Raw genomic sequence first — 27,877 nt, 5'->3', positions numbered from 1 at the left:
CCAGATCAACAGATAAGATTGGTACTTCAAGTCACCTGTCATTTTTACAATTATCCAATAAAGGTGTATATAGTGAAATATGTTGTGTTACTTTTGTCTTTGTCATTTAACAGACCAATCAAAAAACAATTCTTATACATTCTCCCCATTACAAAAACACATCAATACAAAAGCTAATTATTCTTGAAAATGGCTATACACTTCGCAGTAAAACAGTTGCATACTATACTATTATAAAAAAAAGTCAAATTTTCGAATCCTGATCCTATAAAATACAATAATCCTTTGCCAACGTACAAGAAAACAAAATTGCTTGGATAAACTGCAAGAAAAATCAGTGCATCCGTGCTCCCAGACAGAAACCCAACTTAAAGTAACATGTCTTAAGTTACACATACTTACATACATACAATGCCCCCAAATCGTTTTTCCATAAGTCCCATATCTTCTCCAACTTGAACCCCAAATCACAGCATAGACAATTCTTCTGATTTTTATTTATTTATTTGTTTAAGTATTCTCATATTGTGCTCTCAATCCTGGGATACCAGCATGCCAAATATGAGATAAGAGAAGACATGCTTTGACTTCCTTCAAGCTTGACGGGGGAAAAAAACTATAACAAGTGCAAACAAACAGAGTAAAGTTTAGTTCTGTTGGCTCGATAATTTGCCATTACGAGGAAAGAAATTGTGAAAGGGGAGGGTTAGTGGATGGAAGTAGTGAAGAGAGAAAGTGAGGGTGCATCAAAGTAGTTATAGCAACCAAGCCGAGAAATGACAGTTTGGGGAGACCAAGGTAAAAGAGTAAATAAAAAAATAAGTGATCCAATGTTATTGGAAGTAAAACAAAACTGGAAAGAGAGGAAGAAATATGACAGATGAGGCGCCTTCAAGATAAAAAGTTCAGAGGATATTAATTCTGGTTTAGTACATGAGGCTAATTGGTTTAGGTGGCTTTCAAAGATATATATTTTTAGTTCTAATTTTTTTAATGAACAGAGATTGAGAATGTCTAAGTTTCACAGAGAGTAAGTTCCAAATTGATGTACCAGCTCCTGAAAAGGTGGATAGTGTCAGGTGTTGAAGTTCATCTTGCCAGATCTTTTGAGTGTGAATCTCAGATTTGGTGAGATGTCATGTTTTGTATATGATCCAAGCCACTTGGAATTCTATTCTGGCCTCTAGGGAAAGCCAGTACAGTTTTCTAAGGCCAGGGGTTATATGTTTGCATTTTTTGTTCCTGATAAGTGTCTGGAGTTAGATTGTGATGCTCTTTACACAGTGATGTTTAGTTAGAGTTGGGTAGAGTGGAGTTAGAGTTTGATGCTGTTTACAGCGTGGCTGTACCCCATGCTGCTACCACCAGGCGCCCAACTGCATTAAATAAAACATTTGCCATAAAATAACCCCTGCAATTAATAAGCTGGACCCGAAAAACATTTGGAAACATAAACAAGGTCACAAAAAGAGAAAGTAATGGTTTAACCATGATTGGCAGTAAAGGAAAGGCAATGCAATAATCTTGAGCGCTGACGGCGTGAAGCACAATTGGACACACCTAAATCTGCCTAGTTAGCTGAAGGGATAGTCAAAAGGCTAGTTCAAGAATAAAAGAAACTTCATAAACAATTGTATCAATAACTCAACCCAAAGCAAATCATCAGCATTTATAAAGAATTGACCACACTCCAAAAGCCGTATAAAATATCCCACATGCCATGTTTGACTCAAAACGTGCAAAGATCTGTGATGCTATTGCAAACAACATTCAGTCATCTCAATGCCCTCTTGTTCACCTGGATCAACTGAAATCATCTGATCTGATTTCAACCAGGTTCCTATTGAAGGCGTTGCCAAGGTAGTCTCTTGGATTCTAGCTGCCAGAGACAAAGAATCTAATATGTCACTGCAGCTATGTCTTGCATCAACATGAAAAATATCTTCTCATCCCTGACCTATCCCACTGCATGTCCGACAACAGGCATAATCCTAAAGCAACTGATACACGTGCTATCACCCAAAGAGAATAAATTACCACCTAATAGTCAGCCTTCCAAAATGCCATATCCTATCCTGCCATAGCTTAAAATGCTCGAAAGAATTGTGATTTAGCAACTGCAAGATTATGTGGGACAACACTAGTTACTATGCGACCACCCACGAAAGGCACACAAATAGCTCTCAATCAAACAATCAGGGTTCTTATAAAGCACTGCTAATCATCGCTAAGGGTCTCAAGGCGCTGGGGCAGGAGGGGGTCTGCAGCTCAGTTGATGAGCCAGGTCTTGAGGTCCCTCCTGAATTGAGGCAGTGAAGGTGATTGCCTGAGATGTAGAGGTAGAGATTTCCAGCTCTGGCAGACATCAAAGAAGAATGCATCATTCTTAATGAGGGACAGCAAGCTGCCTTGATTTTTCTTTCCGCTCTGCAGCTTATTACACTGGTGACCTCAATATTCTGCGGACCAGACTGAAGAAATGGTTCAAGAATTATGTAAAGGCTCTCAACTGGGTCAGCTCATTCCTGTCTGACTGCAAGGTTGGGGTCTTCGGAATCTTCCTCCTGTAAATGCCAGCAATGCCCTCCCCCCACTTTGGCACTGCACTATCAGCATTACTGTTTACATGTGTCCTTTGTCACACCTGCTGGAGGAGTGCAAAGTTCTATTTACTATGCACACAGATGACACTGAAACCTGTATCCATTTTAAATTAATTCAGAGTACTTAGATTACATTCGAGACTTGATGAAAGAAAGCTTTCTGTACACAAATGACAAAAAGTGTCAGTATTATAGTGTTGGTAGCACATCTCAATACTTCACTCCTTTTTATCTGGCCAGCTAGCCTAGTATTCACCGAAAGCCAACAACCAGGAAATCATCTTTGATTCATACTTTTCATTCAGCGACATAATCAACACTGTTGTTAATGGATTCAACTTTAAACTCTCCCTACTCAAAAATTCCCCTCCTCCATCAAACTATGGATTGAGGTAACAAGTTGGCTGGTCATGGAAAGCATAGACCATTGTAACATGAGCTACACAGGCCTCCCCTTGAATATGTTTCCATGTCACAGAGTCAGACTAGGTATTGCCCTTAACCCTTTCGCTGCGGCGGCAATTCCGCCGCAGTGCTAAGGGGCGGGGGGGCCGCGCTGCGCTCCGACGCTGATGACGGAACCACTCCATCACGCCCCTCGGGTGGGCTGTGCTTGTGACGGAGCAGTTCCGTCACGGCCCCGCCCGCTCAATACAACACGCCGCGCAAGTGCAAAATCAGCGCCGCGCAGGCGCGGCGAGCGGGCCGTGACGGAACCGCTCCGTCACCAGCACAGCCCACCCGAGGGGCGTGACGGAGCGGTTCCGTCACCAGCGTGGGAGGGGTTAAACACTATCCCTAAATCAATGTGATTCTCTGTTCTTCCTGTAGATGTCTCTCTGTCCCCAGTGCACCACCTCTCAACCAGATACTTATACAGCTGTTTCTCTAATGTTCATTACCTATCCACAGAATCAGTCACCCCTCACCGTCCCTCCGGGAGTCTCCCATGACCTATTGTAGGTGCCTGAGTTTCCCCGTTCAGTCATCTTGACCTGAGTTTCATCTGTATCTCTTCTGGCTCCATGTACAATTGCTGTTGAATTCTAAGAGGGTAAAGTTTGCAGATGTAAAGCAGGCGCCATATTAGGAGAAATGCCACTGGATGCACATATGGCGGGGAAGAATGTGGGAACCTGTTGTACGTTTCTGTGTTGTGAACATGCCAATGGGTGTAGATGTTATAGGGCATACAGGAGTGCTGCAAATGCCAGTAGAGGAGCTGCTGCTGAGTGTGGGTGTAGTTCATGGTCAACTAATTGGAGCTGCCACTGGATGCAGATATGATGCAAGTGCCAGTGGGTTGAGGTGCTGAATTAGCACCATTGGCTGCAGAAGTGGAGTGGTTTCCGGTGGGTAGCAGGGCATTTGAGACCAGATGTGGAATGGAAACTATGCCAGTGGATAGAAGCACACCTGTGTGTTGTGGCATTGGAGCAAGTGTAAATCAAGTTCCAGTGGGTAGAGGTGCCAAGCGGTATAGGTGATGATTAAATGTCTCCATTGGCTCCTCAATCCACTGGCACTTGAGTCACGCCTATCACCAGAGGCACCTCCACCCATAGGCATATGCACCATTGGCATATGGGTGGAGTTTGCACAAGGTTCCAGTGTCGTGCTTGAGCCCGTGAGTGGGAAGACTGCTGTATGCAAAGTGGAGCAGGTACCAGTGCCTGGATATTGCCATTGGGGGCTGGTGAATGTGTACCGTGTACCACTAAGTGCAGATGTCACTAATTGGAGGTGTTGTGCAGTTCCCACTGACTCAGTCAATCAATCAGGGGTTTGTAAAGCACAGCTACTCACCCGTTAGGGTCTCAAGGCGCTGGGGGGTTTAGGGGAGGGTAGCTACGACTGACTGACTGACTGGACCTATCACTGGTTGCAATGTGGTGCATATGCCAATGGATGGAGCAACCTCTGGATATAGGAGTGACCCAGGTATCAATGGATGGAGGAGCCAGAAGCAGGTGTCAGTGGGAGGAGGTGCCATTGGTTGCAGGGTGTGAGGTGGGTGTTAGTGGATGGACAGGCCACTGGGTGCAAGATGTATGTGAGAGGAGAGAATGGAAAACTGGGGATGGTAGGCTAGGTGACCGTCCTGTTCCCAACAGAAGCGGTCGCTCCCCACGCTGCTCCCCGCCCTGCCTGCAGCCTGGTATCGTAGCGCTTCACCGCCAGAATACTGTTATTGCCTGATTAATTTGCACATTGTCATAGTAGCGCTAGATTGCCTTGATTGTTTAGTCATTGAATTCATTTTTAGATCGTTGCGCTAGATTGCCAAAGTGCGCTGTTGCTGTGCTCTCAATTGTGCTGCGCTGCCTGTAGATTTGGTGTGTGCCTGATTGTGCCGGTGCCACTGCCATTTGCATCGCATTTGCATCCTGTTTCGCTTTAGGCTGCCTGCCATTTTGTAGTTGTTGTCGTGCCTCCCTGCCCGGATCTCCACCCTGCTCCCGCCTCCCAGCTGCTCCTCCCTCGCCCCTCCCCCCTCCACTACCCTCTTATGACAGATGCTATTGCGTGCAGCGTTCACGCGCAGCGGTCGCGCCCCATGCGCGCCCAAGGTGCGCCAAAGGTAAGCCCGTCTACGCCCGTCCGCGCCTGGTCCGCGCCCAGCGCCAAACCACCTGGTCCCCGCAAAATCCTTTCCACCCGCTTTACTTACGACGACGCAACCCTCTCAGCACTTAACCCTGGCCGCACACCACAATGCTACCAAGCAGCCCCAGGACACACCCAAGGACCCTTCACCTGCCACTCCTGCAAACTCGACTGCATCAGGACCCACACCAAATCCACTAACTCCAGACATAACTCTGACTCTAACCACCTCAAGTGCATCCTGTTGAACACCCGCTCGGTCCACAGACACTCCATTGAACTCTGGAACCTACTCGACACCACTTCACCGGACGTCGCCTTCCTTACAGAAACATGGATGAACGCCTCTTCAACACCCGACATCACCATAGCCATCCCGGACGGTTATAAAATCATTTGAAAGGACCGCATCAACCAAACAGGAGGAGGCATCGCCATCGTCCACAAGAACACCATCCGCATCACATCCAGCTCCGATGATAACCTCGCTACCGCCGAACACCTTCACTTCCAGATCCACACCAGCCCACATGCCCTCACCTCCGAAAACTATATTCTACTGGGAGACCTCAACTTCCATTTGGAAAAGAAAAACGACAGCAACACCACCGCCCTTCTGGACAACCTGGACAATCTCGGTCTCAAACAACTTGTTGACACCCCCAGACCACCTTGCCGGGCACACGCTCGACCCTATCTTCTCCTCCAGCAAGCACATCTCCTTCGATCACACCACAACACTCCACTGGACGGACCACAGCTGCGTCCACTTCAGCTACAAAAAGACCACGACCCACAACCCCCCACATCCTTTTCCTCGAAGAAATTGGAACAAAATCACCACCGACCAGCTCTTCACTTCGCACCACCAAAACCCTCCTGCCATATCATCGGACCCAAACCAAGCAGCCACCAACCTCACACAATGGATCACCTACAGCGCCGACGAACTAGCACCCTTGAAGAATCATCCATTCAAGCAAAGTAACAAAAAGCCCCCTGGTTCAACGATGACCTTAAGAAATCCAAGAAGCTATGCCGCACTCTAGAGAAAGCCTGGAGAAAAAACCCAACCACTGACAACCTGGCCATCTTCAAGAACTCCACCCGCAAACACCACCAACTGATCCGATCCACCAAGAAATCAGCATTCAAGGATCGACTCGACAACAATGCCCAAAACAGCAAGGAACTATTCAACATCATCAAAGAATTTACCAACCCCACCGCCGGCACCAACGACATCACTCCCTCCCAAGACCTCTGCGACTCTCTATCCTCATTCTTCCACAACAAAATCGCCGACATACATAACAGCTTTGTAAACCAGTCCGAAGACCAGCCCACTCCACCCACCTCCGAACCAAAACCGCACTCTAACATCCTTTCCGCCTGGAACCCAATCACCACTGAAGACACCATCCGCCTGATGAACTCCATCCACTCAGGATCACCAACCGACCCATGTCCTCACCACATCTTCAACAAAGCAGACTCCATAATCGCACCCCATCTCCGCGATGTCATCAACTGTTCCTTCAACTCCGCTACCTTCCCGGAAAGCTGGAAACATGCAGAACTCAGCGCCCTTCTGAAGAAACCCACAGCAGACCCCACTGAACTTAAAAACTACCGTCCCATTTCGCTCCTCCCATTCCCTGCCAAAGTCATTGAGAAAGCCGTCAACAGTCAACTCGCCGCCTTCCTCGAATCCAACAAATCCCTCGACCCCTCACAATCCGGCTTCCGAGCCAAACACAGCACCGAAACCGCCCTCATCGCAGCAACAGACGACATTCGAACTCTACTGGACAACGAAGAAACAGCCGCCCTCATCCTACTCGACCTCTCCGCAGCCTTCGACACAGTCTGTCATAACACCCTCATTCAACGCCTCAGCAACATCGGAATACAAGGGAAAGCATTGGACTGGATCATCTCGTTCCTCGCTGGAAGAACCCAAAGAGTCCGCCTCCCCCCTTTTAAATCAGAGGCCACTGAAGTCATCTGCGGCGTACCACAAGGATCTTCACTCAGTCCCACCCTCTTCAACGTATACATGAGTCCCCTCGCATCCATCGCTCGCCAACACAACCTCAACATCATCTCCTACGCAGACGACACCCAGCTGATCCTCTCCCTCACCAAAGACCCAAACACCGCCAAAACCAACTTACACGTAGGAATGAAAGAAGTAGCCGAGTGGATGAAGAACAGCCGTCTAAAACTAAACTCCGACAAAACGGAAGTCCTCATCTTAGGCTCATCCCCCTCTGCCTGGGACGACTCTTGGTGGCCACCGGCCCTAGGAACCGCACCCAGACCTACGGATCACGCACGTAACCTGGGCTTCATCCTGGACTCCTCCCTCTCGATGACCAGACAAGCCAACGCCGTCTCATCATCTTGCTTCAACATCCTCCGCATGCTCAAAAAAATCTTCCGTTGGATCCCCACCGAAACAAGAAAGACGGTCACCCACGCACTGGTCACCAGCCGACTGGACTACGGAAACACACTTTACGCCGGAACAACAGCCAAACTACAGAAGAAGCTCCAACGCATCCAAAACGCCTCAGCCAGACTCATTTTGGACATCCCTCGACAAGCTCACATTTCCGGCCACCTGAAAGACCTCCATTGGCTCCCCGTCAACAAGAGAATAATGTTCCGTCTCCTCACCCACGCACACAAAGCCCTTTACGACCTAAGACCCGAATGCCTCAACACGCGACTGTCCTTCTACACCCCCACCCGCCAACTACGATTGTCCAATCAAGCCCTCGCCGCCATTCCGCGCATCCATAAATCCACCATGGGGGGAAGATCCTTCTCCTACCTAGCGGCCAAAACCTGGAATTCTCTCCCCACCCACCTCCGCCTTACACAAAACCACCTCGCCTTCAGAAAGCAACTAAAAACTTGGATATTCGATAAGTAGAGCACACCCCTCCCTCAAGCGCCTTGAGACCCTCTGGGTGAGTAGTGCGCTATACAAATCTCTGAACTTGAACTTGAACTAGCAACTGAGGTTTTGGTCCTGGGTCTGTACAAATACAAACAGTGCCAAACATATTGGACAAGGGTTTGCAGCGTTAAGGACCCATTGTTTGTAAATGGTTCGAATGTTTAAGTGGCAAGGCCTAGGGAACCTATGGAACCTGGGCTCCCAGTGAAATCACTGATTGGCACCAGTGACAAACAAAGTGATTTGATTTTAGTGTTATAGAGCACAACATTTACCCATGGGCACAGCCGTGGCCTGTGGAGGGAGTTCCGTGGGGCAGAAAGGCGGGGCACGGGAGGGGCAGGGTGGGGGGTGCTAAACACTGGAATATGGATAATGTGAGGTAAGTAAACAATTTAATAAATAAAATGAATTTCGTAGTGCATCAAGTAGTTGGACGTCGAAAACTAATGCATGTCTAAAAGCCCACCATATAAGAGAATGCTACCTATAGAGTATAGTGCCAGGTTTTAAAGTCATCCGAGTTTAAGGCAGAATTCCTCCAACATGAATGTATCCATGTATAATGTAACTGCTGCTCTTGTAAAGCGCTCCAATACCTTCGGGTCGAGTTCGCGCTACATAAAACTGCAACAAAAAAAACCCTGATGGACGGTTGAGAAATGGATCTGGAATCTGGCAATTAGCCTCAGTCAATAGTATGTGAGAAGGCGTGGCTTTAATCGTTCTGTTCTGATTGGCTGAGGTAGGATTAGAAGGCGAGGTAACAATTAACAGCCAAAGTCCACCGACAAGTACCTTTGGCTTTCACCACCAGAAAATATTAAGAATTCCTAGTTTGCAACTTTGCAATCTGATAGCTCAAGAGAGGGGGCAGGAGTCCGCCCAGGGTCAGGGGCGAGTGTGTCTATGATGTATGTTTGCGTGTGTCCGTGTTTTCGGGGTTTTGTGAGCGTGTGCGTGCTCCAGTCAGCATGGCAATGTTACTGCTGCGTGACTGGCGTGCTCTGCTGTTCCTTGTACTAGGTATGTGTCTTTAGTTATAGATCTAAACGCAAATGCCTGCCTTGATTACCCTAACTCTTAACAGATGCCGCGGCAGTCGCTGTCCTACGTTTTCCTGCTCGCACATAATGAGGTATGACACATAATGATATATGGCACATAATGATATATGACACATAATGCTAGCACCGGCATTAATCCCACGGTCCGCACAGTAACAGATAATTAGAGAGAGGCCTTCTTGCACACCACGGTCGCAAAAGTCCAAAAATATTGTCCACATGTTCCATCGCCGCTCTTTCACCCAAGGAGGCACACAGAAGGAAAAAAACACACCCTCCCCGGCAGAGCATGCCTCGTTCTCTCAGGCTCTCCGGATCCTGGGGCCTGGCTGCCGTCCCACCCCGGCATTCACTCTGCCCGGGTGAGGTGGCTGCACGCACGCCGAGCTCCCCTGCACGCCAGCGAACGCCTCCCCGCCGAGGGTCCATCTGAGAAGATGTTATCACTGTGTTCTTGTTGCCCCGGGCAACGGGGCTCAGCCTATCCCTGCGAGGCGTCCTCGGGCCGGCTGTAATAGCTGTGCACCATGTGCTCCAGATGATTAGCTGTTCATCACGCAGACCTGCCCGCTAAAGTGTGCAGGGAATAAGATAAGCATAATTTATACCGGGCGCAGGCCGGGCACGCTGGCGTGTGTCATTCCTCCCCCTGTTGTCACCGCGCAGGCACATCTCTCTTAGGTGCCTGCAGACAATGGGGCCGCCGTGATTGCTGCCGTCTGCAGGGGAGTCTGAGCTGCTTCCAGCCGGAGGAGTTTGCTGCTGCGGAGGGTGCGGTGGCCGAGCAATTATTCCCAGATCAGGTGGGAATAGACCCTTCTCTGCTCCTCCCAGCCCGAGAACCTTCAGTATGTGTTTTCGACTTTTGGAGATATTGGCTGCTGGATGCTGTCGCCACACGGATGGAGCATGTCGGAAATGGCCCAAAACATAGATCTCACCTGGAGTAGGGCGTTTGGGGAGGGGGCTCAGCTGGCACCGAGATCAAAAAGCAGCCGGCTTCTCTGCCTGTGATCTTGGTGTGTCTGCGCCTTTGTGCTACACTGGCACGGTTTGGTTGGTGCCGGGCCATGCGGTGGTGGAAAAACACCTTGGCAGCGACTGTGCAAACCTGCAATGGAGCCGATGGAGAAAGGGTTTTTGATATAGCAACACTTCCTTGAATCGTGAGGGCACTGGCAGCCTTGTGAGGGGGCACTGCCAGGCTCAAGGAGGCAAACCGGCCCAGGCGGCGGCCGCGTTGCAGAGCCCCCTGGCACCATGCTGAAGCTGAAAGCCTTCTGTCTGGATTACTGGCAGTTCCTCTGTTTGCAGCCTCTGCACGGGTTCTATAAAAGGTAAGCCAGGCTGTGCCACGAACTGCTTCCTTTTATGAACAGGGCTACTGGAGGCATTGCAAGTAGGTGCTATGGATGCCATGTTAGCATCATTAGGTCAATTTGTGTTATGCAGTATTTTCACTGCCAGCGTTTGCGGATTTCTTCTACTTTTGGCACTTACTGTTTTAGGTCTGGTGTTAAGATTTTTTGATTTTTTTGTAGGTCAGACTTTAGCCAGGATCTTTGGATATTAGTAAAATTATATGTGTGATATGCTACTTTCAGCTAGTCTTCTTAATCCAATACTCTGTGTTTGTGCCAGTCTAATTTTTCTTCAGCCCCCTGCAGCATACGCCATGGGTCATTTCGGCCAGCCTACTTGGGCCGTTGGTTAGCTTCACTGCGCATGTCCTCTTTCACAAGGAGCACAACCGCACACAAAGTGGTCCCTCTCAGTGCTAGGGTCTGATGTGCCAATGCATGCTTTTTCAGGCCCCAAGAACATTTTTGCTTTGAATTTTTCTTTCTTCATATCGATGAGAGCCAGGCAGCCCCCCTCCCTCCTCTAACACTAAAGTTTAACTGAAATCATGACAAAGCAACAATTGACAATGCCCAAATGCTGGCAACCAATGCCAGACCTATTGGATATGCCAGTGCTTGTTTTGTGTGGACACTGTCTGAAATTGTGTGTGTACCCAACAGAGTGTTTTAAGGTGCTCAAATGACCATCTCCTGGCCTTTCTAATTGTTGGCGACGTGGTTCATAATGTGAGCAATGCTGGAAATATAGACACAGCATCTCATAAATTCGGGAAACGAGAGGCGGCTCAGTAAGGGCGGAGACACGAGAAGCGATGTCTGACAGTTAACTTATATATTTATTTTTTCTAAACTTTGCTCCAAAGAAATTGACAAGTGCAAAAGTTATGGCAAATCTGTTCCGGCTTACTTAGTTGGTAACAAACAGGTCACAGAGACCGTTGTGTATCAAGGAAGTTACAGGGTATAAAAGAAGTAAGACAACTCTGGTGGTTAAGACACTTGCTGTAGAGATCTGTGTGCAGTCTATTGACAGGTTTCACCCATTATTGAATAGCACAGAAGGGTAATGGACTTGTTACAAAAGCTCAGTGTGTTACATGGATGTCAGAGATTTGTAGTTTATGTAAATCACTCAGTCGATTCCAGCTTTTGTTAAACAGATCCTTGAGTGTGTTTCTTGAAAGTCACAATTTGCAACCTTTGAAACATATTGAAACATAGCTTAGTGAGCTATGAACGGATATCAAAGAGCTGCATGCAAGCTTCAAAGGTTGGTAAAATAGGTTTTTTGAGTAGTAATAAATAATCATTATTAATTGCTATGTAAATGGTTATTAATGTGATTACTCAGATGGACAGATATAACTGACTTCTTATAGTGCATGTATGGCTCCTACATACAGAGCTTAGATTAGTAAACACCTGCTTCTTAATCTGAGTTTGTCACTTATACCGCTGTGAAATGACAGTCTGGGGGTCTTCTTTTTGTCTCAGTGGAACTGGTATCTAGATGTTAAATTCCAGCTAGTTACCATCTAGGATGAGACTTGAACAAAAGGAGTGCTGATGGTCCTTTAATTGGGGCATTTGTGTTTGGCCCTGCTGGAACTGAAAACATGAGACCTCCCTCACCTACTAAATGCAATGCAGGCAAAGTGCGAGCACTGCTGAATGTGTCCCAGTTATACAATGCACACTGGTTCCCTTGGAAGAAGCTGAAAACCTATGGCTCCTAGGCAGCAGTAGAAAGCAATCTAGTTAGTGATTTTGAAAAGTAGTACATATATCAATAGATACATACATATACATACATCAACAGTATCACAAGTAGGTGCTACAAACAAACCGTGCAGTGATCATGATTACTGAAATATGGTGAACAATGTTGCGCAATAGTATATAAAACCCCAAAATGTTGACTTAGAAACCGTCTCTTAGAACATAGACTCAAAATTGCCGTTCAAGTTCCAATGTCAACAGTAAACATCTGTTAAAGTCAACATTTATAAGTCGATCCCCAAAGAAACACTTTCTGAGGAGTCTTTGTCAGAACCATCGTGTTAGCCATTTCTTCCTATGGGTCAAGTACACAAAGACTTAACTTTTCGACAATGCAGTCAACCAACTTAAGGATCCGTTCTGGACGGGCAACAAATGATTACATATTTGAAAGTGGGTGCTGCACCCATCAGACCCCATTTCACTACAGATGCTTGTAGTTAATTCCTTATGCACTTGACTCTTAGGGAGCAGTGGCTACCAGTTTGGTCCTGATGAAGTCTCCTCAAAAAGTGTTTCGAAAAATCGGCGAATAAATGTTGACTTTAACAGGTGTTTACTGTAAAAATTGAAACTTGTACAGCATTTTTTGGTTTATGTTCTGTAAGACTTTTAAGTTTTTAAGTTAACGTTTCCTGGTTTTAGATAATATTGCACAGTATGGTACATCATCTTTCACTAATCATGATCACAGCGTCATTTGTTTGGAACACCTACTTGAGATATTGTTGATGTATGTATGTGTGTGTGTATATACATATATATGTGTGTATATATATATATGTGTGTATGTGTGTGTACATATATATGTATATATATGTGTTTGTGTATATATATATATATATACAATGGTCCAGTTGAAGGCAGGAGCCGAAACGCGTAGACCGTCCATTTGATGCACTTTCTTTTTGCACATGGTGTGTAAATAATAAAAAACGTGAAGAAACCATCTGTTGCAGTGCCGTATCTTTGTCTACGAACTCGTAGAAAGAAGAAGCTGTGATAATATATATATATATATATATATATATATATATATATATATATGTATATATGTGTGTGTGTGTGTTGCATGTATATTTGGACATCTCCAAAGATGACGACGCTCGAGTGAGAATCAAAATTATTTATTTTATTTTTGATGTTGATCTCGTATCTACGCGTTTTGGCTATCTAGCAGCCTTTTCACCGATAAGCATATATAGGTGTGTATATATAGATATATGTACAACCATGAAACAACTGGCTTTCAAAATCACTATCCAAATTGCATTCTACTGTTGCCTAGGAAGCACAGGCTTTGAGCTTCCACCGAGCGAACCAGTGTTCATTGTATAACATATATAGCAAGGTTTCTAACTATACCGGGTTGCCCCGTATTTTTTTGAGAATGTGTCCCAGTGTCAACCAAAATGCATGGCGGAAACGCCAGCCTATTCACTGGAAGAGGCCTGGATCCAGCCAAATAACAATGGACGGATCCAAGATCCGGCTGGGTCTCCCTCTTTCTCAGCGCTGAGTGTGAGTGTTCTCTCCCTAGTTTTGGTGCATGAAGAACATGTAGCATATCTTACAGGTTTCCAGACGAAACTCTGTGAGTGTTAACTGTGTCAAGGGTGATCCCTTTATGGAGTGTATTGCTGGGTGTGGTGAGCTCTAGGACCATCTAACTCACCCTTGTCACCTATGCTAATGCCTTTCACTTTTGGTGTCTCTATGGATTGCAAAGTTGTCAAAAGGTTAGCTAACAACATCTGTTTTTGTAGCGCTTCAATGTTTGAGTGGTTGGTTTACACCATACAGAAAACTTATTATTATTAATATTCTTTTTATTATAACAATAATTATAAAGATTGTTATCACCATTATTATTTTTTTACTTTATTTTTTCTTTACTAATCTGTTATTGTTCAACTAAAGTTCTTAGTTGAAAAAAATATGCATGTTGAATTCTGAGACGTCGAAAGCAGTGCTTGTCATAGACTACTTTCACCTTTTTTCCGTCAATCGCATTACATGCCAAGCCCACCACCTCTCCCTAAAAGGGTATTTTAAAGAGCAACTGATGCAGGTTGGTGAGATGATAGATGTCCTTCAAAGAGAGGGGTTCCAAATGTTGGTTCATCAGTTGTGGCTGCTGTTGCTGTTGCCTAAAGCTTCGTGCTTTATTGTTTCAAGTTATAATCACACATTTGAGGCTGACCATGACACAGATAGGGCGACAGTAAACATCTCTTGTGCATCCCACCTCCCACCTCCCCCCGGGCCCCCACCTCTCACTCAGGGCACCCCTGCCATTTATAGTGGTAGATGAGCCCTCTCCAGGACTGGACTGGCCATTCTGCAACCCTGGCTTTGTCCTGGTGGGCTGCAGGGTAAGGGGCTGCTTTCAGAGCTTCCTACTCTGCCACAAACCAGCCATTGCCCTGTTATGCTCGTGGCCTCTTGCAGTTAGGATTCATTCAAACATTTTTGCTTTACCTGATTTTGGTTCCTAGTCTGTCTCTGGACCTTTTTTTTGTTTCCAAAACCTTGCCAACTCTTAATCCAGAAACATTATGTAACTCAGCTAATGCCATCAACTTTGCTGTCCTGGGCCCTTTAACAAGCAGAGGGCCCTTATGGGGGATTTAGCTGCTACCAAAAGTCCCTTTTTGTTCACAACGAGACTCATAAATCCATCTGTGCTGGATAGCTGTTCTGTTTTTATTTCACACTTTGGTTCCCCCATGTTTTTATCATGAACACCAATTCGCTAAACAGCCTGGGGTAGAGGAAGTAATATAGTACTCCTGTTGACAGTTGATGACATCACGAGGTTAATTCCTCCTCCCACGCTTATTTCCACCATAATATCTCACTTGCTGTTATCAGGGGAGACAGAGGGTGAGAAGTGAAAGCATTTGGAGCACTCTTGACTTTCTTTTCCAATTACCACCTCAATCACCCTTTAAATCAAGGGCACGTGCTGTTTCAGGGAGACAAAATAGCAAGCCAGTGGCACCAGCTCCTAACACTTGCTATCCATTTCTAATGCCCAGGGTTCTTAACAGAGGTTTCCAATCCAGCTGGTTCCGACACTTGGTACGGTCATGAACGAGTACAGTACTGAATTGATAACATCAGTTCCAGATTGCAGTGGCGGCCGACATGGCTCGCAGGTGGTGATGCGGGTAGGGTGGGAGGTTGCGCAATATATATATAAATTATTATTTTTTATTATTTTTTTAAATAAACTTACCTTGCCGCCTGGTCCTGAGTCCCTGCTCCTTCTCTCCTCATCGAACTCGAGGAACAGGAAGCACAGCCAGTCCCAAATGACCAATCACAACGCTGCAATGCAGCAGTGTTGTGATTGGTCTGAGCGTCTTGGTTTGACGCTCAGCCAGGGTATGGGGATCTGGGCATTTTCTCAACGCAGGTTGTAGTGCAGCCTGCATGGAGAACAGGGAAAGTGCACATGACTGTTTTGGGCGGCCCTAGAGGAATGGGCAAACCACTCCTCCCCTGCACAGACAGCAGAGCACCCCCGCCCACCTGCCAAGCAGCACAAGCATAAAATGATAATAGCTCAAAGTTATTATAACTTTATGTTTCTACTTTGTACTGCTTAAAAGCAGTGGGGTGAAGCTCCTCCGCCATAACGGAGGAGCTGCCACTGGGATCCAAAAGCAGGCCTAGCAAACATGTTCAAGCCAGACCCATTTCCTTCCTCCTGTCTCATTTCTCTATCCTTTTCTCCCCAGTCTCTCTTTTTCCCTCTCTCGACTCAAGCACCCTCTGTACCTGCTTTAATAATCCCGGAGGTGTCAGCAGTGACCATTTTCCTTCAGAAACGGGCCTAGGCACTCACCAGGGAAATGCCTGATGAAATTAATTGGCAGTATAGGCCTAGATAACAAAATAAAATGCAACACTGCTTGGCATAATTTAACATCTGGTTCGAACACCTACCGTGTGATCCATCCTCTTGAAAGAGCAATGAAAACGTCACAGTTGCGTCCGTGACACAAGCACACTGGTGCATTTGTTTAGTTGTTTCTCTTCTATTGCCACCATGGGGCTGTGTAACCTGTAAATACCAATAATCCGTTTCCCCCCCTGAGAATGAGCTATAACATGCAGATGTTTTCTTTGCCACACCGAAAAGCACATTTTGACATTTTATCTTTTCTCCTATAAATGTCACCAGGTTCTGTCTGCTGGTTTGTGTCTGGGAAATTCCCACAATTTGGAATTCCGGTTCCGCACAGGTTGAAACTCAACCGCCAACATGCATCAGAGAGCCATAAATATGACGTCACGTCTTTACCAAAAGTGCACAGCCAGCACCATAAAAATAAAAACAATAAATAAGCCTACTTGCGTCGGGGCACGTCTGACGCATGACGCCAGCCCGCTCTCGCCGCGAGCGCCGCAGACTGACGGAGAGCGCAGGGCTGAGGGAAAAGGGCAGGGGTGGCTGTCAGACCCTGCCACGGGGAAACAAGCCGCGGCAATTTACACGACATGGAAAATGTCACCCCCTTATCAGCGCATTGGACATCTCACTCGCTCGGGAGGCGGACGCCGTGGAAACGTGGGCCGTCGTGCGGGAATTGGCCTTTCTACTGACTGCAGAGGCCGAGTCCTGCGCCTCAGCGCCGCGCCGTCCGCACTAATGTCTTCATCTCACCGTAAAGAGCATGAGTGCAGCTGTGTTTACCGTGCAGTGTTTACAGCTGGGCCGTGAGGGATTTTTTTGAGTCTAAGGCCACGTTTTGTAATCTCTCAGCTGACTGGTGAGAGAAGTTAGGGCGTTACTTCTTATTAAAGGTCTTTTGTCAGTACACAAGTGATTCACACATTTTTGGCCCATTTACCCTGCAGGGGAGAGTCCGGTTGCTTGTGACTTTAACTGTACACAAACACTTTCTAAACTTTGGGCAAACATACAAAAAGAGTTGGGGGTCACGCACAGAGCACTTCACAATGTTGATATTCAGAGTACTTTTATAAGGACACAAAGAATGCCTTGAGGACCCTGTGTTCTAAAGATGTAGGCCTCGGGCATCAAACTCCTTAAAAAAAAAAAGTTTTATATAGCTCGAACTCGGCACGAAGGTATCAGAACCCTTTACACCGCCACCAGTTGCGTTACCGACGGATATATTAATTGTTTTAGGCATGGGGAGATTAACCGCCTGATTCATCAAGCTAAATTGCACTCGCAAAGGGCAAGATTCTCAGAATCTTGCCTTTTGCGAGTGCTTTCAGGGTGGTACGGCCTTTTGCGAGTGCAATTTTTGCATTTGGGATTCATCATCCCAAATGCAAAATTTGCTATTTAAGAATTCGCACATTTGCGAAGAATTGAATTTAAGGAATCTCTATTTGAGATTCCTTAAATGCAATTCATGAAGCATTTTAAAATTGCGAAAATGCAATTTTGGGCCGCTATTTACCGAGAGGTCAGACCTCTCGGTAAATAGCAAAAACTTAGAAAAATGCTTTTAAAAGCATTTTTCTAAGTTGCATGTTGCACTCACACATGTCCTTTGGACATGTGTGTGCGCAACACCTGTTTCAATTTGCATTTAAGGGGTGCTACAGGGTGTCCTTTGGACACCCCTGGCACCCTTTAAATCGCTATCTTATTTGCGATTAGCTAATTGCTAATCGCAAATAAGGAATACTCCCCATTCATTCCTATGGGCCTTTTGGCCCATAGGAATGAATGGGGAGTTATTCCTTATTTGCGATTAGCAATTTGCTACTCGCAAATAAGGAATGTGTAGGAATCGCTATTTATTTAGCAATTCCTAGATGAATCCCGTTTTGCGAGTCCTTAATAGCGATTCGCTATGAATCGCTATTAGGGGCTCGCAAAACGGCCCGTTGATGAATAAGGCTGTAAGTGATTTGCCCAGAATCACAGGATGCCTAGCGCCCCTGCCGTGACTCGAACCCGGTTCTCCGGATTCCATCTCGACCGTTCTAGCCGTTAGGCCACATCCTCATTCCTCCCAGTCGTTCATGTGATTGTGATTGTAATTGTAAATCTGTTCTGTCTTACTTCATTGTTCACAGACTGCATTTGCAAATATTTTTACCGGTTTCAGACACCCACTGCAGACATCTTTGTGCACCCAGCAAATCCCAGGGTATAAGACAGTAAGATAACTCTGGAGGTTCATGCACTTGCACCGTATGCAGTATAATTAAAGTCTTGGTTCCTCATGAGTTACGTAAACGATTAATGCACCAGCTGTAAAGCACAGTGTGTAACTTGAAGGTCACACATTTTTGTTTTACTTCGATAAAACACTGGATTAATATTTGTGTTGCCGAGTTGCGTGTTACCTGCAGATCACCAGTTACCATCTTTGTAATACACCTTCATGATAATGAACCAGCATCAAAGACCTACATGCACACTGCAGAATCTTTCTTTATTCTAAGGCTGCTAAAAAGAGTGACTTTATATAGGAAATAACATTTATTAGTAAGTGCTATATACATGGAGATTAGTGTAGCTTTTCATATAAACATACAATTTATACTCTCATAGTGCATGCTTATCTCTTACATTCAGGGCTTTGAAAAGTATAAAAAAAAAACTGCTTCCAAATAATAATTTATCTCTTAAGCAAATATGAAGGTGTAAGAGGGGTGTCTTTGTTTTCCTTATGGCACCGGCACTGGGTCTATCTAGCTCCAAGTTAGGATGAGACACCAAAGGAGGGCTGATGGTCATTTAAGTTTTTGGATCAAAAGGCAATGGAAATTGAGAGACCCTCATGTCACCCATCCACCACTTGTAGGTTGTTGCTATGAATACAGAGCACACAAAGTGCGGGAGCTGCTCAATGTGTGTTAGTGTGGATGCAGCAGGGGCGGCTCCTCCATTAGGGCAGAGGAGCGCTACCCCACTGCTTTCTCGCAGTGCGAGAAGCAGAAAATAAAATGGTATTTTTGGGGGTGGGTGGGAAGATATGCCTGGTTGGGGTGGGCGAGTGGGAGGGTCGGGGAGGAGTGGCTTGCACCACTCTGAGTACCCTGACTGCTTTGGTGCCTGAGGCCATCATGTGCACTCTACATTTTCTCTACGTAGACAAATGGCCTCTCTACAGGTACCCGGCTGGGCACTGTCCGGAACTCCGCACCAATCACTTCGCTGCCATTGCGGCATTGTGATAGGCTTACAGGGGTGGAGGGAGCATGCCTGTTCCTGTTCAGGAGCAGGAAAACGCAGACCCGGCCCAGGAGCAGAGGCGGCGCGAGACCATTCGGGTATGTTTTATTTTACACCCCTTGCAGTAACCCCCACGTGACCTACCCCCCCACCCACGAGAACTGTGAGCCGCGACTGGGATGCAGCTCAGTAATAGCTTCCAGATCCAGGATACCCCTGTATCCCAGCACTCATTTTTGGGGAATAGACTGTATTTTTCATCAGACTGAAACAGAGTAAGAAAGGAAAAGGCAAGCTGTCAGAGAAAGATGGGAAAGCAGTGACGAAGGTAAAACGCAGAAGGTACAAAGTGGTAGAAGAAAGATCATGAGGTAACATTAAGACTGGGCAGCCTTGCTGTTTGACAAACCAGGCATTTGACAGTGATGCTGGCAGGATCCTAAAAAAAGCTTTGAGCCAGGCACTATTTTTTTAAATGAAACATTGATCTTCATGCTGACTTTCTATGTTCTTACACAAGTGTAGTTTTGTAAAAAAAATTAAAAAAAATGAAATTAATACATAGTCTACATTGGTGTGAAAAGTTTTTCATGGGCACCAAAGGAAGCAAGGAAAATAGCAAGAATCAGCTTTTCATGAAAAATAGTTGTATTTGGATTGTAGAGGGATCCTCAAAACCTAGAGCCCTATTGGCACTGGACTAATGAAAGGAAGGGCATTATGTCAGTGCAGGTAGAGCCGAGGTGTCCAACACAGGTTAATGACACATTTTTCTAGATAACTACTATGTAATTGATTTTGTATTTAGATTAATTGTATGTAAATTTAATTTGTGTGGATGTCATGAAAATGTTTAGTGGATCCGTCCCTTTTCTACCTACAATGGACAACTTCAATCTAGAGGTTTTATTTGGTATTCCTATGTTGCTAAGTGCAACCTCTTAGACTGAATGCAAATTCTGCAATTGTACAGATCTCATTCTGATCTTCTAGAATGAAGAACGACTTTACATTTGGCTGACTTGGGTCGCTAGGGATTTGCGCCTAGTTGGGGGGGGGGACGGGTCAGGTAGGAGTGGCTTGCCCAATGCTGTGTGCCCTGAACCAATCATGCGCACTCTGCCTTTTTTCTATGTAGGCTGCAGCCTACATAGAGAAAATGGCCTCCCCATGGCCTCCTGAGGTGGCGCGGGACTAGGTAAGGTAAGTTTTTTAAAATTATAATTAAAACACCAGTGAACCCGGGTGACCCCCCCACCACCCCGCAAGTCATGCCGACAGCGACTGGGTGTTCCTGGTGTAGGACGCTTGTTTGGTTACCAGCCAGGGAATCCCTGACGTCTGGAAACTAAAAGAATCACCGAAAGGTTAAGGGAGATAGTAACTTGCCATAGTGCACTTTTCCTGGTTAACAAATTGCAAATCATCAGTGTTCTAGGAAATAAGAACTGATCCTGGAATCTACCCTTCAGAACTATGTCAGCTTCACATGGGCACAGAAGAACCACCAAAGGCAGGAGTCCAGACTAATTTTGAAAACCTCCTAGTTCCTTATCCCTTAACGAAGTGCAGAGTGTAGCAATTGTGCCTCGATTGCTGCTGTACACAAGGGAAATGTCCTTACTAACTGCTGTTTTGGTGACAAAATACAGCAATGATCAGGGTTTAGTGGGTCCGGTGCCACTGCATCTGCTGCATTACTGAGAGCTTAAATAATGGAATTTTTGAAGGATAAGCACAGAAAACCAGGGTGCATTTGCCAAGACAACAGACTTTACCTCACATCCAGCAGCTTGTATGAGGATAATGGTTGTGTTCTGGTCCACTGGTGAATAATCTTGGTGCCATGCTGTGATCTGGTGACACTAATAGTAAACCACCATTTTTGGTGTTGCATTTTACCACCATTCCAATTTGAAACTGCTTATTAAAAGATTGGGGTGTTTTTTTTTACATACTGACGAGTCTTTGGTTTCATTTTTGGATTTTTGGAAATATTTATTAGTCCTTTAGCATTCAAATTGGATAATAAGACTTCAACTTTTTTCCCTGTTACCAAAGTCAGGGGAGCGGAATGCTTTTCAAATGTTTTAGGTTTTCCTTTGGTGGCCCTCTTGTTGTGGACTTGTGGCCATATACTTAATTTTCTTTTGGCATCTTTTCCACTAGAGCAGGGCCGGGCCGGGAGCCCGAAGCAGCCCGAGCAAATTTGGTCCGATCAGCTCCCATACAGTGAATATAGCGAACCAGCAAGTAAGCCTGACCACTACAAAGGGGATTGGGGAGTTCTCCTCCCAAGAAAATTTGGGGAAGAATGGTGCATGTTACAACACATTTTTGATTAATTATACGTTTTAGAGCATAGTAAGTGATGCCCTTACAGTGCACCAGGATACGACAATCCTGATTGGGGCTATTCAATGATTTCCTCACTATCATCCTCCTACAGTGCCCCTCACCTCTCCATAGCCCCTCTCTCATATGGATTTGATTTGTTTTACAGTGCCTCTCATATGAGTGTAGGGTGTCGGAGCATTTTACATCACATATACATAATGAATCATGCATGTGTAAATCAGTGTATATAAAATGTTACATAAGACAAAGGGGACTACAAGGTGTGGGATTCACTGTCATCCATACTGGTAGGCACTTTTTAAAAGATCTTGGTCTGGGGAAGCACACACTCAGTACTCAGAACGTAACACAGTAGTTAGGGTTGACTTTACTAATGAGAATTTATTTCTACCCAAACCAACTCTTTTCCAGCAAAATTAGGATAATGAAAGACTGGGGAAAAAAACAAAACTTCCTAACATAGATTACGATTGTAACTTATGAACTGCACAGTGACAAAAGGATCTCTGTGACAAAAGCAGTAACCCACTGAGCTATGTCCATAAAATATTGTCCATAGTACACTATCTTTGCAGCAGGCATATTCATATTCTTTGCTACCTTAGATGAGTCAAACCTGCCCCTAGACAAAACTTTCTGTACAGCTGGTACATTAATCACCAGAGTTATCTTGGCACTTTTATTGTTGCCTGAAAACTGTTGGAGATACAAAGAACTCTGCAGTGAATTTAAAACTGCTGCACTGCTACAAAACCAGCCCCCTCCCATTACAAAAGTGGGCCCCCACCCTTCTAGCCTCCCGGGAAAATGACCTAAGCCGAGTAGAGCCAGTCTGACCTGGCCCTAGAGTGTGCCCACAAGGTTTCTAAAACTGCATTTTTAAAATCCTGGGTGGAAGACAGCACATGGTAGCACAAATCAGAGTAATGAAGTAATTGGTCATCACTCGGATTTCTAGATGAGCTGGCCTGAGGGCACCCTAACATTAAAATATTAAACAAAGTGATGGCAACTCGTTATGAAAAGGGTACTTAAATTTTCAGACGGTGTGTCATTATTGTCTTGCATCAGCTGTGCACTTTCAGGCTAGACTTCACACTTAAAATCACTAACATGATCATTTTACATGGCTGTATTGAATGTCTTTTCTTGTGCTCCCCATTTAATGAACATTTCTGTGTTGCATCAGTCATTTCGCTGTCTGTCAAGATACAGCATTCAGGTCACTGGACTCAGTAATGCTCTGGTCTCGCCAATTTATTTCTTTGGATTTCTTTTTACTTCATATATGTCCTTTGCAGGATCTCACGCCTTCCGCCCCCTACCGCGATATCTTCTCAAACTTCTCTTCCTCTTTTCTACATTTTGCACATACCTTACAAAGCAGGGAGATTCCCTATTTCTGCAAAGATAGCTATCAGTTTTTTTGGACCTTTCCCTATATATGCCTCTTTATGTTACAGCTCGCTGTTATTCCTTTACTCATGCACCTTCATTTGTTCACTCCCTTGACCCTCTGGTTCTGCCTTTCTGTCCCACTAAACACTTTAATGATCTGTAATCTAGGTGTGGATTAGATACGACTTCTTCATCATCTTTAATTGACATCCTGCGTCAGATCTCTATTCTTTTCCTCCGTTTTCTCTGGCTAAGACTGTTCCACTGAGGAATGAGTGCTTTCCAGTGCTCCTCTTTTCAGTCTTTGGGAACATGTAAACAGAGTGCATGTTTTTTTCATCCTCTGACGTCTCTTCTACCACTACAAACTAATCAGGTGATCCTTTTCAGGTAGGCTGCTTTTTTTACTCTTTTTTATCAGGTGCCTAATCCTCCTGCATCCTAGTTTAACTTTTATGGGAAACGGTTGGTCGACTGTCTGTATGCCTGTAACAATCATATTTTCTATGTTATTTCAGTTGTGTGTCACAATATCAGCTACAATAAGCATTTGCAATGCATTAGGTCTCGCACTAACGAGAGTTTAACCTATTGGCAATGCAATAGCTTAAACTCGCAAATGCGACACCTGTTGCATTGTAAAAATGTGGCTTTTTTTACTAGCGCCCCTTCCTTTAAACAAGCCACGTCTAAAGAAAGGGGTGTGTCCGACATTAAAGTGAAACCGCAGCATGGGGCTTTGACAAAAAAAAGTATCTATCAAGTTGACAGATTTTTTTGTTGTTGTTGGTAAAAGCGCCCATGCTGCGCTTTCACTTTAATGCCGACCGCCTAGCCTTCTTTAGACACGGTCTGTGTAAAGAAAGGGGCGCTGCTTCTATGAATGTGACAGCGCCGCATCGGCGCTAGTAAACAAAATAAATAAATAAATAAGCGCGGCAGCTAAATGTGGACAGCACTAATAAAATAAATAAATTGTAAAATGGGGCCGCTATACTTAAAGCGGACCGCCATTAGTAAAAATTAAAATAAAAGCGGGTGGCGTGCTGCGAGGTAGTTCGTGGAATAGGGAAGAGCATTAAATAAAATAGGGCTCACCGACGTATTAAGCAGACCATGTTACAACACCAGTAAAAGGTCCAGTCCCTATGGAAGGTAACAAATGCTGACAAGGCGGTACAAAGGAGGGACTAACTAGCATAATAACGACACAGAAGCCAGCGTTTACGAAGGACAATGACTCAAGCCAATTAAACATATGGGTGGAGACTGGGTGAGTCCTTCAAAGCCATACTCCACTACTGCATGCTTTGCAGCAGCACCAGGCAGGACCTAAAAAAATGTTGACCTACTCAAATATTAACTCCACTATATTGACTACCACTACATCAAGAAGATAAGTAAATAAAGGAAACTGTAGATTACTATTCTAACTCAACATCAACTTACTTTAACAATATAGTGGAAGTCAAAAGTGTGGAGCCAATAATTTTGCAGGTCCTTTTGAAACATTAATATTGTACCTCCTTACGATTATTTCAATTGCCTGGGTCTCTACGCCAGTCATCACTTCCCTGCTGCCATGTATTGCCTTTTGCATCCTCTTCCGTGCTTCTTCTCAACATCTTTTTCTAATTGAGGTCCCTGGGTCCATCTATATCATTATTGGAGTCTTTCTGGTTCCATCTACATTGAGCACTATCCTTTAGCTCTTCTTTATCCTTTTCCTGACAAGATCATCTTTGATCACAAAGTCCTATTGCGGGGGTTGGCATCTCTACTCCGGTACTCATTGGGAAGTCCCAAGATGCAGGTTGAGTCTTGGGTTCCGATTCCTAACACAATATTTGAGAGATTGGATACTCACTCTCTAACAATGGCCACTGATCATGATGTGTGTGATTGACTAACGTTTAAAATGTGAATATATACAGTATGCCATCTCTTTCCTTCAAATGCATCCTCCCTCGCATAGAAGGCAGCCAGCCTGTGTACCTACGGATCAGTAGGATAATACTTGTGCGCACCCTTGGAGGATTAACTCTACTCTACTATTTACAGTCTCTTTACAAGGTAACGTAACAGCGGTACATGCTAAATGATGGTAGGATAGTGAAGAGAAACTATAAAGAGCACTATCACCCAATAAGGGCATCTCTGTTTTGATAGGTAACAGACTGAGGCAGAAGAGAGGTTAATCCATAATTTGTAAAATAGTAAGTGCCCAGCCACTCGTCAGAAGGCCACTGCAGCTTGCACTGCCCATTGCCCCTGCCAGCACTGCAAATGACAGTCCAGTACAAACACATCTACTAACCACACACTCCTACAAGTATGACAATTTAGAATATTTCAGGCCCCCAAAGCTATAAGAATGGCTTGGGTTTTAGGTATTAGTCATTTTTAATGTATATTGATTAAATAAACAACTGTTAATGCTCCTCTCTAAATAATACAACAGCGCCTCCATGTGGCATACTGTCATAAATGCTGGTAATTAAGTGCCGGTGCTGAGCACTGGAAACCACGGGCTCAAATTAACTGCTTCAGCGCTACCGCGTTTACCTGCTGTGCGCTGAGAAAGGAGTAAATGGCTTGTTTGTGACAAAGCCAGCTCGTCATGAGCGCAGGGCAGGTAACGCCCATGACGAGCTGGCTTTGTCATTAGCGTCGAAGTGGTTAAGCACTGAAAGAGGGGTTTAAGGAGCAGCAGAGAAAATGTTGATTTTTAAAGCTTTGTGAAAAGCAAAATGACGAGTCAGGCAAAGCAGAAGTGGGAGAGCGTACCAGGAAACAAAAAGAGCATCCTCCGGCTTGGGCAAGGTGAAATTAGTAATGATTGGCAGTCTCTGAGAGGAGGATCAGAGAAATCTGAAATTGATGATAATCAGAACGAGAGCTGTGAAAGGACTGTTAGACAAGGCAAAGAGCCTTAAACGTGTTTCTGCTGAGAATTAAAGCCAGTGCAATGAGGTTAGTGAGCAGATAAATGGGAACAAACTAGAAGTTTGAAGATAGCCCAGATTACATGTTCTGTATCCTGGACAGCCTATCCAGCGTAGCTACGGTAAGATCAAGCTAAAGAGAACTGCAGTAGTCAAGCCAAGAAAGAATGACCACTTGAATACCAATTAGCTGAACAGATCGCTGGAGGGAAGGTAAGAGTCTGTGACACAACCATAATTGATGAAAGCACAAGGAAAAGACTTTAGCAATCTAAAAAGACAGGGACAGCCATTGATCTAAATGAAGGCCGATATTCTTGACTGAACGGGCCAGAAGGGGAGCAGGAGCAAGTTTATATGTCCACCAGTCATCAGTCCGATTTTTTGGTGGGTCAGAACAGTCCCATGACTTTCCTACTTATATTTGAGGCTATTGCCCTCTAGGGCGTAGCTTAACTTTTTCTATGTCTGTGCACTGGTTACTTTGAGTGTCCACCTGAATGGTTATCCATCCATGTTCTCCTCCTCCAATAATCTGTATTTGACACACACACCTCACAAGACAGGTGTGGGTTTCCCTCAATCCTTTTTGCTGTATTGTAAATGACATTTTATGCTTTTACAACGAACAAGCACGGCTAGTGGTTATCAAAGGACTATATAGGTTTTTCAGAATACGTCGAATAGCCCATGTCATATCAAAATATAATGCTCTTTCTGGCAGTCGGACTAAAGAAGTGTACTATCTCAGTTATGTCAGGTGCAAGCCAGAGGCAGTGGATTGGAAATATGTACACGGAAGGTGGCATGACACAAAATGATCGGGCACCCCTGCAGAATATAATGAGGGATCTCTGACTCTTCCATATCTCACAGATATTCATTGGCCTGAATGGGGAACCTGCTGGCTTGTTGGCCCCCTGATGGAGTGGGGCCAACCCAATGCTGCAGGTGCTTGTGTCATGCCTATGAGAGTGATGGGCGTCTGGGGAGCGTGCAACAGAGAGCACGGCAATTTGAAGGAATCTGGATTCAGAGAGGGGCACAAGAACTGGTAGTTGGGATAGTGCCGATCTCTACTCGGATAAAGGGTCTGATTTCGAGTTTGGCACATAGGTTACTCTCTTACAAACTGCACTGTCTTACATGTGCCATTGGATATAATGCATTTGTAATACGGTGGACAGGATATCAGTCTCAATGGTGAAAAAAACGACAGCGACAATTTTATATAGAGAGATGGTTAAATATTTTTAGTACCAGACTCATTAATGTTTATACTGGTTCTGGGTAAACTTTCTAAACAATTCTTTTGCTCTTGATTTCTACAGTTCAATACTATGGATGTGCACTTTTCTTTATTGCCCTAAATCAAAAATAACTTCACCCACTCAGACTAGGCATTGCCTTGATGTAATACTGCAGTTTCTCCGAATTCAGTACATCAGTTGCTGCCTGATAGTATCACATCATTATCTATAAATGAGCTGATTAATTAATTACATTAACACAAGAGGAATTTGTATATGTGTGCTAAATAAATGGTTTCTAATCCACCGCAGTTGCCCACAACCAGAAGTAGCTGATCAAGATCAGCTCAAAGGATCCACAGTT

The 27,877-nt window shown here is 45.0% G+C and overlaps 1 protein-coding gene across 2 annotated transcripts in view; it reads left to right on the top strand.

Moving 5' to 3' along the window:
- Positions 1-27,877, top strand: part of IQSEC1 (IQ motif and Sec7 domain ArfGEF 1) — a 492,992-nt gene that overhangs the window by 29,201 nt on the left and 435,914 nt on the right. Inside the window, exon 1 of one of the 2 annotated variants that reach the window (XM_078661441.1) lies at positions 9,861-10,582. The exons of the other annotated variant lie outside the window; for it this stretch is intronic. Within the exon in view, the coding sequence (XP_078517567.1) occupies positions 10,506-10,582 (77 nt within the window). The 5' untranslated portion in view covers positions 9,861-10,505. Of the gene's footprint in view, positions 1-9,860; positions 10,583-27,877 lie in introns of those variants that run through there. 2 annotated transcript variants of the gene reach the window in all.

The sequence above is a fragment of the Lissotriton helveticus genome, chromosome 9 (genome assembly GCF_964261635.1).
Source record: "Lissotriton helveticus chromosome 9, aLisHel1.1, whole genome shotgun sequence".
Classification (NCBI taxonomy): domain Eukaryota; kingdom Metazoa; phylum Chordata; class Amphibia; order Caudata; family Salamandridae; genus Lissotriton; species Lissotriton helveticus.
The sequence above is the reverse complement of the archived record's forward strand: the minus strand, read 5'-3'. Positions and strand labels throughout refer to the sequence as shown.